Here is a 15,546-nt window from a genome sequence, read left to right as displayed (position 1 = left end):
GCAGCAATTAAAACCAAACAGATGTCTGTAAATCTTTTGCTTCCCAGTGTGTATGAGAAGATAGTTGAGAAGCACGTAGGTAAAAGGGACAGAAGCCTATAGAAAGGAAGGCTGGTTCTGGGAGGGCTCTGATGGCCCGGCTCAGCTGCCTGGGCTGCAGTGCTCTCGGCATCAAAGAATTGACTTAGAGCCTACATTAAAGCAAAAGCAAGCTCTAATGCGTATGTCTCATTGGATTGTAGCTCTTGCAAAGCACATGAGGTATGCTCCATGGGAGTTTGCATTGCAGTCGTACTTTCAGATACAATTTTTGGGGTCTTGCCTCTGAAAGCCTTTAGCTCAAGGACTGATTTTATTTTCATGAATAATTTGATGGTTTAACATGAGTAGGCTTAAGCTCTTGTATAAGAACCTGCTGAGCCTGCCTGTGTGGTGTTAAAACTTTCAACATGAAACAAGGGTGGCTTTCTTTTTTGTGTTTTAATCTCCCTTCAAATGCTTCATACTTGTTATACAGCAAATTTTATTTGACTTCTCTTCTTGCTGAGACTACATCTGATTTAGAGCTGCTTTTCCAGTGTGTTGGTATAAATGTAACCTTGTAATACTTTACTCTTGGCTTCATCTTCTCTCCAGCATATTCTTTTTTTAACAGCACTGATGCCAAAACAGAAGTTGCATTGCAAGAATGCAGAAGGAAAAAAGTCAAATCAGTTAGCAGTTGCCAGTGATTTTTAGGTACTACTGTGTGTAAGTTGTAATGAGACATAAGGATGTTTCTGTGCTTCAGAAATCGTTCTTTTTTACAAGTGTTTTGATGATAGTGCATAACTAAAATGCAAAACAGGTGTTTACTCAAAGTGAGTAAGCCCAAACTGAATGAAGGAGAGAGATGAAGAGTAACACATCATTCATCTACTTGGTTGTGAAAGATAAGTGGGGTCCCACTCTTGTAAATTGGGGTTTTGGTAGAGGCTGTTTAATTATTTTGCTATATGCATGTAAGTGTGTCTTTGTTCTGCAATGATTCTGTGTATGTTCTAAAGAGGAAAAGTAGGATTACTTTTGTTGGGGGTTTTGTGGTGTGGGTTTGTTTGGTTTTTTTTAAAGCCTCAGATTATAGTTTTGGCTTTTTGTTTAATGTTTGGGATGGGCTTTGTTTGGGATCTTAAAGCGTTACAATACTGCATCTTCATTCCTAATGATAGCTCTGAAATTTCTAGTTTTCTGTTTCAGTCATTGTTAGACTTACCCTATCCAATATCTTATAATTAGCATGTGATTTGCCTGATTTGTTTTCTTCTGGCATTGTTGCGGAGCAGGAGAAGATCTTGTGTTTGTGCAAAAGAAAATAAAACCTGGCTCTTATCTGTCGGTGTATCTTGGCATTTGCTCACTAACAGAAGTGCAAAATTGTTATTTACTATTCTAATCCTAGAAAGAGGTGAATTTGGGACTCAGCTGAAGAATTGTTTTTGCTTGCTCGGTTTATTTCTCTCTCATTACAGTATAGGCAAGTAAAGTAGAATTTTTTTTTAAATGAAGTTTACTGGTTTCTGGTTTGCACTTGTGTACCACTTAGAGTACAGTGTCTGGTACCAAGAGGCAGCTCTGCGTTGCTGTTCAAATGTTGATGTAGCGGAAATTATCACACTTTTCAGTGTTGGAGACTAGTTTATATAGAGAGTTTGGTGTATGCCCTTGTGAACTTCTGATGCTTTTGTTTCTGCAGCTGACTGTATGCAGGTGACTGTACTTAGGTGAAGGACCAATTGAGTCTAATTCTATTTAGATAGATACAGCTGTTACCTGATATCATGTGATTGGAGCCATAGGTGAAGTAAACCAATTACTGTTTTATTTCAGTAAAGGATTAGTTATTGTATTCTGTTTCTTAAATGGGAAGAGGTCAGGTTGCACAAGTGTATAGATAGGGAATTTCAAAGCTGCTTAAATATTGGATTTATTTTGTTGCAGCAGATCCCCAGAAAACCGTGGAAGATGAAATTGAATCAGTTCTGCAGGAGCGGATAATGGTTTTGGACGGAGGCATGGGTACCATGATCCAGCAACATGCCCTGTCAGAAGAGGATTTCCGAGGGCATGAATTTAAAGATCATTCCAGGCCTTTGAAAGGCAATAATGACCTTCTCAGTATAACTCAACCTGATATAATCTGTGACATACACAAGGTAGGTGGTTCTGATTTCTGTCTCTTGACAAGAGAAGGAAGGAGGATTTGGCCTCTGTGCTCCCCTTTTCCGTGCCACAGGCTACTGGCTCTCCTGCGTCTTTTGGGGACAGGGAAGAGAGTGCTAGGTAGCCATGCGAAAAAGAATGAGCAGATTTGACTGTTCTGGTTGTGTGAGCACAGCATTCGTGTCTTGGTTCCTGATGTCACCCAGGCAGTGTTGTTTTTAAATCCCTTTTTGACTTATGTCCCTGATGCATTTCTGTTAGTTGTAGATTCTGATTTATTTCATTTTTCTTTCCTTTTCTCTTCCTCAACCAGCACTTGAAATGCATCTAAGTAGGACACATCTGAATTCTAGATGTGTGTTTCTATAATTGTGTATTAAAGAGCTGTTAAATGTGGCAGCCTGAAGCAGGCCTCTCTGTAGTTAATGAGTATATGGGCTTCTTAATGAGTATATGGGCTTCCATATTGTCGTTTTTTCTCTAGAATGTGTGGCCCAGAGAATAAAATAAAACAGTCTAGTGTTGATCATGAGGAATTTACAAACAGGTTTTATAATTTTCCTATCTTCAATTAGACTTTAAAAAACAACTTCCTATTTTATGCTTGCCAGCGGTTATTTCTTCTGAGAATTGGACAGAACTTGAAATCATAGATGAAAATATTTCTACAAAGTAACTATAATCCCACTATATGTATGGTTGTTGGGTTTTTTTTAATGGCCCAGTGAGTCAGATCTCACTGATATCAGTAACTTGAAGAGTAAACGTTAGCTGTACCTTGTCGGGCAAAGTAAGATTCAGTGGTAAGAGAGGGGATGTATTTTCAAAGGCAAAAATGATCTTCCTGCTTTGAGCATATTATTTCCTTCTATGGTGGTAGACAGTAAAGTTGAAGGGCTTTTGCTAAAACGACAGATCTGAACTAAACAGAAGCTCGTACAAAGCTGTACACATTTAACATCTTTCTTTAGATAATTTTCAGAAACTTTATTACTTGGTTATTAGTGAACATGTAAGGACTTGCAGATTTTCATACAGCTGTTTGTAGGTGTTTCCCTATGTATCCAGGAGGAGTTGAGAGAAAGCATATTAGTTTGCAACAAAACATGTTTTAAAGCAAATTTAATTCTTTTCTGCTGTCGTCTGGCTCAAGACTTTGTTTGCCCTGTTGAACCCACTGAACTCATCTGCTCCTTACAGGAAAATCTGAGTGGTTTATGTTTAATGGCCACATCAGTATTTTTGACTTAACTAGCACTTGAAATGTCTTAATTTCCTTGAATATGCAGGGGTCACCTAAGGGTTAACCTGATCAAAAAGAGGAGTTGGGGGAGAGGAGGGTGACTGATAGAGGTTATCAAAACACAGACTAGAATCTGCAAAAATATTCTGTTTGCATTGATTTCAGTTTACTTCAGTGGGAATTAGACGACCAAACTGGAGCAGAAGGCTTGTTTTGTGAATCTGGGCCATTAGTTAAACTTTAAATGTGAACTGCACAAAACTTAATTCTCCTAAACTTGTATTCTGTCCCAGTATGCTCTTGTGGTGTACAGCTCCCTTCAGAATGTTTAAATTTTCTAATCCTCTGTTGTTGTTTAACTGGTGCCTTTTCTGAGTCTGCCCACAGCAGCCCTCGCTTGCTGATGGCAATTGGACTATGTCCCACCATGTCCCTGGGCAAAAATCTAGAATGTGCTGCAGGTGCTGGACTCAGTGGCGGAGGTGACTATAAATGTCACCTGTTAACAGAAGGTGTGGCTGACGCTAGAACTCTGAAAATTTTTTGCATGGAACATTTCCGTTGCTTTGGCCCTGTGCCTTTGGGTAGGACCTTCAGAGTTTGATCTGCTTTGAATTAGGAGATGATCTGTGACTTTTTGTCAACTGAATGAGACAATATAGTTGGGTTGCTTTCATTCCAGATCTCAGTTCTGAAGGTCTTGGAGATTTTTTTCTTTCATGTCTTGCAGGAATACTTGCTGTCAGGCGCTGACATCATTGAAACTAACACTTTCAGCAGCACCCGAGTTGCACAAGCTGACTATGGCCTTGAGCATTTGGTAAGAATGCTAAACTATTTACACATTAAAATGTTAATCAAGATTTTTGTCTTAGCAGCCAAGATTAGCTTAGTCCCAGAGTCCATTGGTATTGTGTTTATTGACTGCATGCTGTCTCTAGAGCCGTGAGTTGTAGTTCATTTCCACTGCTGTAGACAATTGTACTTGCTGTGGGTGGCAGTCATAGTGTGCCTCTTGTTGATGAAGGCACAGGCAATAATAATTTATCCTAGATTTTGTTTGAGTATTCCTAGAATGTCTCAGTTCTGTGAACAGGGATGTTTTGCTTCAGTCCTTATCAGATGCCACAATGGAACTGCTTTTTTCCTGGATGTTACTTGTGTGTTGTTTGTGCTGGTGTATGTAGAAGTCCTTTCAAACTTGCATTTGTCACACCTCTTCTGTGTTATGTGTTGTTTTGAGAATTTGAGAAATACGTGAAAGAAAATACTTGGAAATATGCTACTTGAATAAAAAGTGAATTTTAAAAGTAGGTTAATTTTGTCCTCAAAGTCCTGTTCTTCAGCTTCTGTTGACTTCAGTAGGATTTAATTAGTACCTTACAGAATGAAATTTTATGATTAGCAGCTGTAGGCTGAGGCGTATGTGGGATGAGACCTGCCATGTAACTCCATTGCTGAGATGTATAGAGCTGTTCCTTTTGAAGTGTTGTAATAGTGCTCATGTGTATTTGTATGGCTTAGGGAGCCTTCAGAGCATACTGCGAGCTACTGAATGGAAGTGGTGTGTTTCTTTGAGGATGAGTTATGCTGTACTGAACTAAAGGTTACTCAGTAATTTTCTGTAATTGTTCTAGGCATATCGGTTAAACAGAGTCTCTGCACAGGTGGCCAGAAAAGCAGCAGACAATGTAACTGCTCAGACAGGTATGCAATATTATTTTAATTTATTACTCATTTGTGGTTTTGACTGTCTTGCTACAATCTTTGAAATGTTGCTAATTAGAGGATAGCTTGATGGTTTACATCACAGGGACATAACTTGCAGACATGCATGCTCTTCAGTTTAGGCACAGTAGCAATTTCACATCTCTATTCATATTGCACTAATTTCAGCAAGTTTGCAGGATCTAGTCCTTAGTGTGTTCTGCAGGATGGCTGTCCTGTGCCTGCCTGTTTAAAACTGCAGGCAATACACATCTTCCAGATGTGTTTTAGAGAAAACAAATTCAGTAGGGACTGTTATACGTTACTTAGGTTTGTACAGCACAAGTCTTTGTACTACAGAATTAGGATAGCTCTTTGTAGGTAAATGCGGATTACCAGTTACTCCTAGTGTGATTCTCCTGGTTTAACTTTATTGAGCAGCTACTGGAACGTGCTTAGTATGTGACCATCATCTGTAAATGTGCAGTCTTTTACCTTCAGGGCTTTATGTGAGAGGGTTATAGCTCATTTCCACTGCTGTAGACAACGCTGTCTTTCAAAGACAAGTAATTTCCTCTTGTATTCTGGCATCAAACTGTGTTTCAAGTGCTGCTTGAAATGGTGCTGCTGCTGTCCAGATGACACCTTACTGATGTGATTCATAGTATGCAATAAAAATGTAAGATTTGAAATACGCTCTAAAAAAAGGTGGGTTTTTTATGAACGCGTGCCAGAATATTCAAAACAGATTATCCAGTGAAAAATGCCAGGACAGTTCTATGCTGTGCATTTAAACTAATTGAATGAAGCTTCCTGTGTCAGAGATAAATGATACTTAGAAGAAAAATTAATTGAGTCAATTGCCTTTTTCGTAGATGTTCTTCTGTCTCATGTGTATACACTGAACATCTTGTTGGATAGAATTAAAACAAAAAAGTCAGCTGTGCTGGATAATCTTGTGCTGATCAAACTCTTGATTTGAGACAGGAGTTTCCTGTTTTATGGTTCTTCATTCATGAATGATATGTGTGTCTTGGTGTCCTTGGAGGTTTTTTACATTGATGTGGCTGTCATTGTAAAACCAGAGGTAAATTGTTTTGTGTTTTTTTTTTATTTTTTGTTTGGTTTTTTTTTCCTGTGTCTTGGTTTAGGAATTAGGAAATATGTTGCTGGAGCCATGGGTCCAACAAACAGGACACTCTCTGTGTCACCGTCTGTGGAGAGACCAGATTACAGGAACATAAGTAAGTATTTATAACCATGAAGTTACTTAGGTGATGGTCTTGAAAGAGATACCTCCAGCTGAAATTAACATAATTCCTGTTTTGCAGCTTTTGATGAACTGGTTGAAGCCTATAAGGAGCAAGCCAAAGGACTCTTGGATGGAGGAGTTGATATCTTGTTAGTGGAAACCATATTTGATACAGCCAATGCCAAGGTGAGACTCCTGGAAAAAAAACCCCTCAGTAATGTATTTGGTGTACTACCTAAGGAAATTCAACATGATACTTCTAAGAGCTATCAGCTACTGCTTACTAAATACATGAAAAGACTCTTCAGCTGACAGCAAACAGGTAGAATGTGAGGAGATTGTTTTTAATGATAAAAGAGCGTTTTCCAGAGTTTTTCCTTTGCCTTTTAGTATGTGCTGTTAGTATCTTTCTGGCTGTCTGTGCCAGCTGTCCTTTTATTTCCAGAAGCTCTGCTGTACTGCAAAACATCTCCAGATGCATCTGATGTTTGTATTTTTCAACGTAAGCATGTCTGTCCAAAGGATGCTTGTGATGCACACTGGAGAGGGAATGTCCAGTGTATCTGATTGCAGGCATTGGAAGGCTTGAGGCAGTCCTGTTAAAATGTGGGGTTTTTGGGAAGTCTGACATTCTGCCATCAGCTTTAAAAAAGAAAAATTGGGAGTAGAGGATTAGAAGGGTAAAATAGGAGGAACAAAATGTTGAAATATGCCACAATTCATGTGATTTTGACACCTCCTTCTTTTATAACTGCTCAGTGCAGGTGGTGGAGTTGTTAGGGTACTTAAAACTGTCTTGCAATTTTACATGGAAAAGTCTGGCTGGGTATGCACACAGCGTTTCTTAGGCTTTTGCCACAGGCCGATTAACGTGTGCAGTGGCATGACTTGTCCTTTGCAGATTTGACCAGTCATGGGGGTTTGCTTAGGATCCTGTAGGCTTAACATTGTGCTGAGCTCATGGTCACGTGCAACTTTCTTACCCTAAGGAGGCAGGAAATTTTCAGGACAAACATCCGAAACGAGGACAGGGTAAAACCTCTTGAGTGTAGTAAGTTATTACAGGCAATATGAGGTAGCAAGTTGCATAACCAGCCATAAAAAATATAAAAAAAAAAAAGGCAAACCCACACAAACAAAAAAACCAACAGACTGAAGAACTCTCGAAATGTCCATTAATATTTTGCAACTTATTTTTCTATAGGCAGCTATTTTTGCACTCCAGATGTTGTTTGAGGAAGGGTATACTCCCCGACCCATATTTGTAAGTATATATTATTTAATATTTTATATATACACTTAAGCTTGATTTGTGAACTAGCTGAGGTGGCAGTTGATGAAAGCGTTCTGAAATGAAGGAAATAGGTGTCTTGGAAATGTACTTTTTTCACATGTTTGTGAAAGGAAAAACTCTCACATGAAGAGCTTTATGAAATCGGCCTTGGGTAGATCTGTCCAGCTTATCAACCTGAAGACTAAGGGATCGCTTCATTCCAGTGTGTATTCATTCTGTGTATTTCCACAGGTAAAGATCTGATCATGATTTTTTTTCAGGCTTGCTGTCTTAAGGGTAATAAGAACCAGTGCTTCAAGAATGAAATTAAGCAAATTCTGCCATATTTTCAGGTAGAATATGAGTGGCCATTTGAAGTCAGAAAAGGTCTGTCTAACTCCATATTCTCTCTGACATGTATTTTTCTGACAGCTCGCAGTCATGAATGCGTAGGAATGAATATAGAAAAAGAATAAGCTTGTTTTGAAAGTTCTGATGTATTCTTCCAGTTTTCTGCAGTTTGCAGCCAGGCTTTCTGATCTGCAGTTTCTATCTGTTCGTACCCTTTTGTTGAATGTGTTTACTCCTTCCTTGAATCTATGTTCAAACCTGTGTGGGACCCAGACATCCACAAAATAATCTGTCAGTAACTTTCACAGCTTATGAATGCACTGGTTTGAAGTTTTGCTTACTTTTGGACATTCTACCTGGTAACTTCTTTTGTGTCTTGCTGTTTGTCTCTGGAAAGTGACAGCTGCTGTTCCATGTTTCCTTTGCTGCATAGCCATGGCATTTGTAGTCTGCTGTGAGAGCCTCCTTTAGTCATCTTTTTTCATCCTGAAGAGTCCTTGTCTAGTTATCTGCTCCATACCATTCATTCATTATTCTTGTCGCCTTTTTGTTTTCCACTTCCTCAACTCAGAGGGGAATTAGAATAGCATACAGCAGTCAAAGTGCAGACATCAGGGATTTGTATGATAGCCTAGTGATGTTCTCTGCCTTATCCATTTCTTTCTTTGTAGTTCCTGATGTTTTACTTCACTGCTAGTGAGCTTTGAAATTGCATTCATAAAACTTCCTTTTGTTACTCAGGTTAATTTCTCATATAGTAAAGACTAGTTTGGAGGTGTCATTATGTAGAATTTTTGCCGCGTTCACAACTTCGTACTTTATCAGCAATGAGTTTCCATTTTTTTGTCATTCAGGTCAGTTAGCATTGAGAGTTCTCTGATTACATAGAGCTTTTGTCTTCATTGTCCTGAAAAGAGTGGTCAGTGAGCTTGGTTGCCTCATTCTCTGCTCCCTTTCCAGTTACATTGAGAAGTACAACCCTTAGCACAGCTCTCTCTAGGATTCCACTGGTCACCTCCAGTACCATCAATATTAAAGCATGTTTTGGAGTAAATAATGGATTTACCTTTGCATGGAGTCTTCTAAACTCATTCCATCTTCTGGAAAAAAGATTTGTAGGCTTGGCAAGGCTTTCCCAGCTCATTGAAACGTCTCCTGAATTCTCAGCTTTGTAGTTGTTAGTTGGGGTCGACATTATTTGCACCTCTCTGTATAGTACTTAGGAGGTATGATTGTACAGGTTGAGACTTCTATCTCCACTATGAAGTTGCAACATCTGATGTTCCCTTGTGGCAAAAGGAGTATCTTGTTTTTAAAGCCAGCCTCCCCTCTTCCGCCCCCCCACCAACCACCACCAAACAACCTAATAGCAGTCCTGAGATCTGAAATAACATAAAGGGGGAGGTAGGGAGGATGAGGAGGATAGGAGAGGAGCTGTGACTGCTGATAGCTGCCTAAGTAGGTAACCACTGCAGATTGGTTCAGAGACCATCATCAGAATGATACCGTGGTACTAATGCTACCTTGCTGCTGAATGGTTCATGGTCTTTTTCTCTCTTGGCTTTTTTTTTTGCCTTATTTTTTACTTTTTCTCCCCCCGAGGGGAGGGGAGAGAGAGAAAGAAGACTGGTCAAAGGTTTGCCTTTCCCCTAGCTAAAATATTTAAACATTTGTAGGGAGAAAAGGGCTTAATTTTTCTGTTTGGGTTGTGCCTCATCACTTTGAGTGGAGCACAGGTCCCTCTGCTTTGACTTTTAGCAGTTCAGCCATTTAAATTCTTGTTTTTATTGTTAATTTAATTCTTATCCTTTCTCTGTGTTCAACTGATATTTAGGTTTCTGGAACCATTGTGGATAAGAGCGGGCGTACCCTCTCAGGCCAGACAGGAGAGGCATTTGTCATCAGTGTTTCCCACAGTAAGCCTCTTTGGTAAGGAAATGTATCTTTCTCTTAGTAAGTTATCTGTAGATTGTGATTCTTTTCTATTTTAACCCCTTGCTTGCAGCTAAATGGAAGCTGTCCTAACTGTGATCATATTTAGTCACATGTATTGCTAATGTGTTCTGCTATCGTTCCCTCAGCAGAAATTATGTTTCCAAAGAATGCTGAATTTTTAAAACATTGCTCTAAATAATCTGGGGTTTTGTGTTTGCAACAGCCACTGAAATCACAATTAGGTCAAAGCATTAAAAAAAAAATTCTGAAACTGTAGTTTGCCATCTCCTACCGTCTCAGACTGTGCAAGGAGCTAATTCCTGGTATGGGCAGGGCTTACATCTCTTTCTTAGAGGGAAGTAGTGCCAGCTCAGCATGTTTCAGGGTGGCTTGAAAGAGCAAATCGTAAGATTTCATTCCAGTGTTCTTTTTACTGAGCACTTACAAAAACAGATGTATTCCCTGAGTGTTTTTTCTCAAGGATGTGCATTGCTGTTTTGAGAGCTCCTGATGCCTCCATTTACTTGCATTCTTTTCTGTTCAGGCAGAAAACTTGAAATAAGTATGAGATTAAGATCTGTGAAAATGCATAATATAGCAGATTTTGGTCATTGTGGAAGGTTTTGCATGTTAATTTGAATACCGTTCCCTGTTTCTCTATTCTTCTGTGTTTTTATGCCCTATTCTACCTCCTCCTTGCCTCCTCTTCCCTCTTTACCATTTCTTCTCTCAGGTTGGTTCTTCACACAAAAACTTACACCGGAAATAGATTCTCAGCCCCCCCACCCCCACCCCCCCGAATATTCTAACTTAAAACATTTAATTCACTGTTAGCAGTGCATGCCATGCACATTGTGATGAGCCCCCCCACCCCCCCCCCCCCGAATATTCTAACTTAAAACATTTAATTCACTGTTAGCAGTGCATGCCATGCACATTGTGATGAGCCATTGTTTGTTTTTACAACAAAATTCCAGCTAAAACGCGCAATCTGTCATCCCAGTGATACAAAAGCAGAAGACTGCATTCACAGCTTTCCTGACTGCCCTTGAGGCTCCACTTTCCCAGACCAGACGGTGCTCCAGAAGTAACATATGGAGCCTCTTGGAACAGGGTGGTAGTTGACTCCATCTCTCAGCATCACAGCCTAGTGATCCATATTTGGCTTGAGTCTGTCTCAGATAATCTTGCTCATAACTCTCTTGCCTCTGAAGAGGAGAGAAGGGCACTGGAGCAGAAATCAAGAATTTATTAAACCATATTTCATAAAAGCTGTCTTATGGGTCTGAATGCTTAGGGCCTGTTTCCCATTTATGTGAAGGCTACTATACAGCACTGTGACAGAAGGGTTTTAGTTGTGGGAGCAGATTGCATTGAATGTTTTTTCTGTTGCCAGATTGGTACAGAGTGGCTTTAGGGTTGCGAAAAAGCTGATCAGTAGTAGTATCCTAGGGATCATGTTATATGTGTTCTCATGTTTCCACTTGTGCTTTTTATGTCCTTTTTAGGGTGATGTGTTGTCCTTAAGTCAGTTTGGTTGGGAGACCCCCTAAAAAGTGTGTGCTTTGTGTCCAGTTGATATAGATAATAGCTGAGAAATGCATGAACTGTGCTTAGTAACTGCTGAAAGATGGTGTGGCAAGCTGCTTGCTATGAAAGGTGCTCAGATGTGGTATAAGTTGCCTTCATGTTATTTTGGCTCCTGTGATTGTTTCTACTGTGGTAGTGTTAAGATGACGTACGCTGAGTTTAGGGCCCTCGTGTGGTGTTTGTTCTGGTCCCAAGGGCGCTCTGCAGCCTGAGCTTTCACAGGAGCTGATGCGTGACTGCTGTGAAGAAATGAGCAGGGGAGGGAGGTGATGTTTAAGATGAGGGTGTGATGGTTATTACACTAGGGTAACAGTGACAGCATACCAGCAATCTGGTTCAAGGCTGCTGGCTTTTAAAGCATGGTTAACGGTTTGCTTTTCTCAAATGTTTTCTTTCATGACACTGTTGAGTGCCGTGGGGAGATGATACTGGCCATGGAAGCTACTTTTTGTTTCTGAATGAATGTGCGTGTCTGTGCTTAGTTTGACTTGGCAGTTTTGAAACAGGTAGCTCTTGGATGGTGTCATGCTCATAGATATATTTGTCAGCAACCCCTGTAGTGGGTAATCATTCAGGCAGTCTGGAGGACCAGTACCCAGTAAGTCAAGTAAGAACATCAAGAAGTGCTTGTTTGGCGAGTATGCTGGCTGCTTGTACAGTATCTCTCTGGTAAGGTCAGGTAAAGAGAGTGACAGGTGAGTGTACTCGGAACCAGAGACAGATGGATATTAAATGTGGAAGGGAGAGATGAAGCTGCCTAATGCAGGAGAGAGCTTAAAAAGAGGGGATGAGGAGTATGAGCTGGAAGCTTGTAAATTGAATGACTTAACAGTAGAAAATACCTTGCGTTCATCTGCATTTGATAAGGACAGTTTTGTTAACAACTCTTACCTTGCTTTGCTTTGAAAATCCTGAGGGATAAGCCCCCGCTTTGAAATAAATTCCAGAACCTCATTGCTGTAATTGTGCATTTGTATCCAGGGAATCTGTATGAAGAATTTAAATGTGTGTAAACACTGAATAGGGAAATGAGAATAAAAGGGTTCTTTTAAAGCTTTCCTGTTTAAATAGAATGGCCCGTATGAGATGCATTAGAAAAAGCACTTTGAAGGTAGAGCTGTCTGTTTGAAAAAACAAACATATATGCCCCCCCTTCACCCCCCAAAAAAGAAAAAACCTCAAACAATCCAAAAAAACAAACCTAAGCTATTGGAAGAAGGGGTTTGTGTATTGTTTGGTCTGGGTATGTGACCCTGTGATATTCAAGGCCCCAGTTTTGAATGTTGCTGTGAGCCCCTCGGATCTCAAGGATTTGTGATTCTGTCCAACAAGTGAATTGGGCTGCAAGCATTCACTGCTACTACCTGTGCAGTTACCAAGCCCTCGCCTACTCCTTGGACACAGGAGAAAAGTCAAAAACCATTTTGTGCTCCCAGTCCTGTGCAGGACTTTATTGCTCTTGACCTCTGGGAAACTAAATGGGCAGATGTGCACTTTATTAACTTAGCTACCTTCGAGGCAGCCTGTGTGGCTCAGTTAGTTGGGAGATGTGGCTGTTATCCATTCCTGTTTCAGTGGGTTGGCTTGCATCCTCTCTGAGACTGTTATTCCAGGAAAGGAGAAAGCTTTTTTACATCTTCCTCTTAGAGCAGCACTGTGAACACCTTTTGAGTTTTGCAGTGCTTATAAGGTGGTTTCTAGAGTGGTGCAGAGAGATCAGGAAACTTCTGTCATATACTTTCTGAAAGAGAAATTCCCATTTTTAATATTGATGTAGACATTTTGAGTGCAAGTCACATTTATGTATCTGTCACTGAATGAAGGAAAACATGATTGTTCCTCATATTGGTAAAATTGTCTGAGAAGCTTATTCATGCAAAAATACTTCTGCTGTAGTGCTGTCTAGGTTACTAAGATGTAGTGGATTCAGTTGCCCAAGCTTAGTGCTGCCGTGAGGCATCTCGGGCGAGGCACTTGGTTTCTTCTGAGGCTGACATAATTTATGTATAATTTTAAAAGAAAATTATGGGTTAGAGGCTTGAAGGAGGTCTTACTCTTTCAACCTTTTTCATTCTTCTTCCTGTAGCACAAGGCTCCTTTCCAGTCTGTCATTCTCATTCCACTTGTTTTCTCTCTCACCTAGACAATACAGAGCCGTTGTGTTGCTGCAGTTGCTGTCAAAATGCTGCCACTTTCCTCCTGGATTTTGAAATGAAATCTTGATTTACTGTTCCCAGTTCAATTCAGTCCAGTCCCCCTCCCCCTTGCACTTTTCTTCCACCTGAGGGCTCTCCTTTTGCACAGTCTTGCTGTATTGATGATGATGATCAAAGAAATTGGAGATCAGGTTGGTTTTGTTGTAGGTGGTTGTGGGAGTTAGCACTTGCCAGCGCTAACATTCATCTGTTTTGTGTGTAAAAGGTGTTTTTACCTCAAAATAATTTTTGAAAATTTATTTTCCAGTATTGGCTTAAATTGTGCTTTAGGGGCAGTCGAAATGCGACCATTCATTGAAACAATTGGAAAATGTACAACAGCCTACGTCATCTGTTACCCCAACGCAGGTGTGTTGGTGCCCATTTTCCTATTCTTACAGGCAGACAAAATGTAACTAAACTGTTCCATCTCATTAGCAGTAATAGAGTTGAATTAGCTTGAAAAGATGATTGGTTTTACTATTAAAAAGAGATTAAGAATATTTTAAAATGCTGAAAGTAACTGTTAGTACAGTGACAGTGAACCCAGAATGCTCTCTTGCGTGATTAATAATCTATTGAGTAATGATTGCAAGGGTGATGAGGCATTTTAGTCCTCATACAAGCGTAGCTACTTTAAATATATCTTCTGTGCAATTTAATTCTGTTCTTGTGGGCTTCAAACAAATTGTAACGCTAGAAAAATTATGTTTCGAGGTCTTCCCAATACTTTTGGTGGTTATGATGAAACTCCAGAAGTGACTGCCAAGCATATAAAGGTATGAAGTATTTCTCGTAAATGTGTCATATCTGACATGCTAGTAGACAAGAATTCTTTGCTTGTATTTAATGTGTATTTGTTACAGTACTGTGGTGTGTGGTGTTTTTTTTTTTTTTTTTCCTCAGATGGCTCTGTATGTCATTTGGATTGTTTATAAACAATTTGCTGAATGATAGTGCTTTTGAGATACAAGGTTAGGAAACTACTACTTAGGAACTTTTGAAAACCTCAATTACCTTCATGTCCTATGCTAAGTAGCTTTCCTGCAGCTTGATCTGTGGATGTTACTCATTTGCACTCCTGTGTTCTTACTTTTACATTTGGGAACTGTTGAAAAAGCTGAGTGGTTTTTTTATGAATTGGCAGAATCTTAGAGAGTTGTGTGTATAGAAACTGCAGCTGATGTTGGTGTTGCAGTGCAGGGTGTCCTTCCACATGCCACTTGATCTGTGCAAGACAGAACTATGTGGCTGGAGCTGCAGTGTGTCAGTGAGAACACAATATCTGCTGCATGTTAATTCCCTTTTATAATACAGTATGACTAGTCTCTGACATGACGAAAAATTTCTTTACTGAAAGAGTGGTTAAACGTTGGAACAGGCTGCCCGGGGAAGTGGTTGAGTCACCATCCCTGGAGGTATTTAAAAGATGTGTAGATGAGGCGCTTAGGGACATGGTTTAGTGGGCATGGTGGTGTTGGGTTGACAATTGGACTCGATGATCTTAGAAGTCTTTTCCAACCTTAATGATTCTGTGATACTCATCTAAGTTTTCATCTGGGGCTTCAGTATAAATAGGCCAGTTTCAAATGTAGTTTCCTAAAATTAGGTGTGAAATTGCTGGTTAGCCTTGGAAATCCACATCTCAAAACAAATCCTAAAGAGAAGAACTAGTACTAATGTTTTTTAATTTTTTTCTTGTGATCCCCCTGAATTGCTTAACATATGGAGAAAAAAAAAATCTAAAAAATACATATATATATAAAATACCTTTATTAATTTGAAACAACATTCTCTTTCC

At 39.7% G+C, this 15,546-nt stretch overlaps 1 protein-coding gene across 1 annotated transcript in view; it reads left to right on the top strand.

The window, feature by feature from the left end:
• The window catches only part of MTR (5-methyltetrahydrofolate-homocysteine methyltransferase), a 51,091-nt gene that overhangs the window by 2,630 nt on the left and 32,915 nt on the right, over window positions 1-15,546 (top strand). The window contains exons 2-10 of the mRNA XM_009329216.1: window positions 1,978-2,192; window positions 4,173-4,262; window positions 5,080-5,149; window positions 6,301-6,393; window positions 6,481-6,587; window positions 7,606-7,665; window positions 9,860-9,954; window positions 14,014-14,114; window positions 14,463-14,524. Of these exons, the coding sequence (XP_009327491.1) occupies window positions 1,978-2,192; window positions 4,173-4,262; window positions 5,080-5,149; window positions 6,301-6,393; window positions 6,481-6,587; window positions 7,606-7,665; window positions 9,860-9,954; window positions 14,014-14,114; window positions 14,463-14,524 (893 nt within the window). The remainder of the gene's footprint in view (window positions 1-1,977; window positions 2,193-4,172; window positions 4,263-5,079; window positions 5,150-6,300; window positions 6,394-6,480; window positions 6,588-7,605; window positions 7,666-9,859; window positions 9,955-14,013; window positions 14,115-14,462; window positions 14,525-15,546) is intronic.

Source organism: Pygoscelis adeliae, unplaced genomic scaffold (genome assembly GCF_000699105.1).
Source record: "Pygoscelis adeliae isolate BGI_AS28 unplaced genomic scaffold, ASM69910v1 Scaffold77, whole genome shotgun sequence".
NCBI classification, from domain to species: domain Eukaryota; kingdom Metazoa; phylum Chordata; class Aves; order Sphenisciformes; family Spheniscidae; genus Pygoscelis; species Pygoscelis adeliae.
The sequence above is the reverse complement of the archived record's forward strand: the minus strand, read 5'-3'. Positions and strand labels throughout refer to the sequence as shown.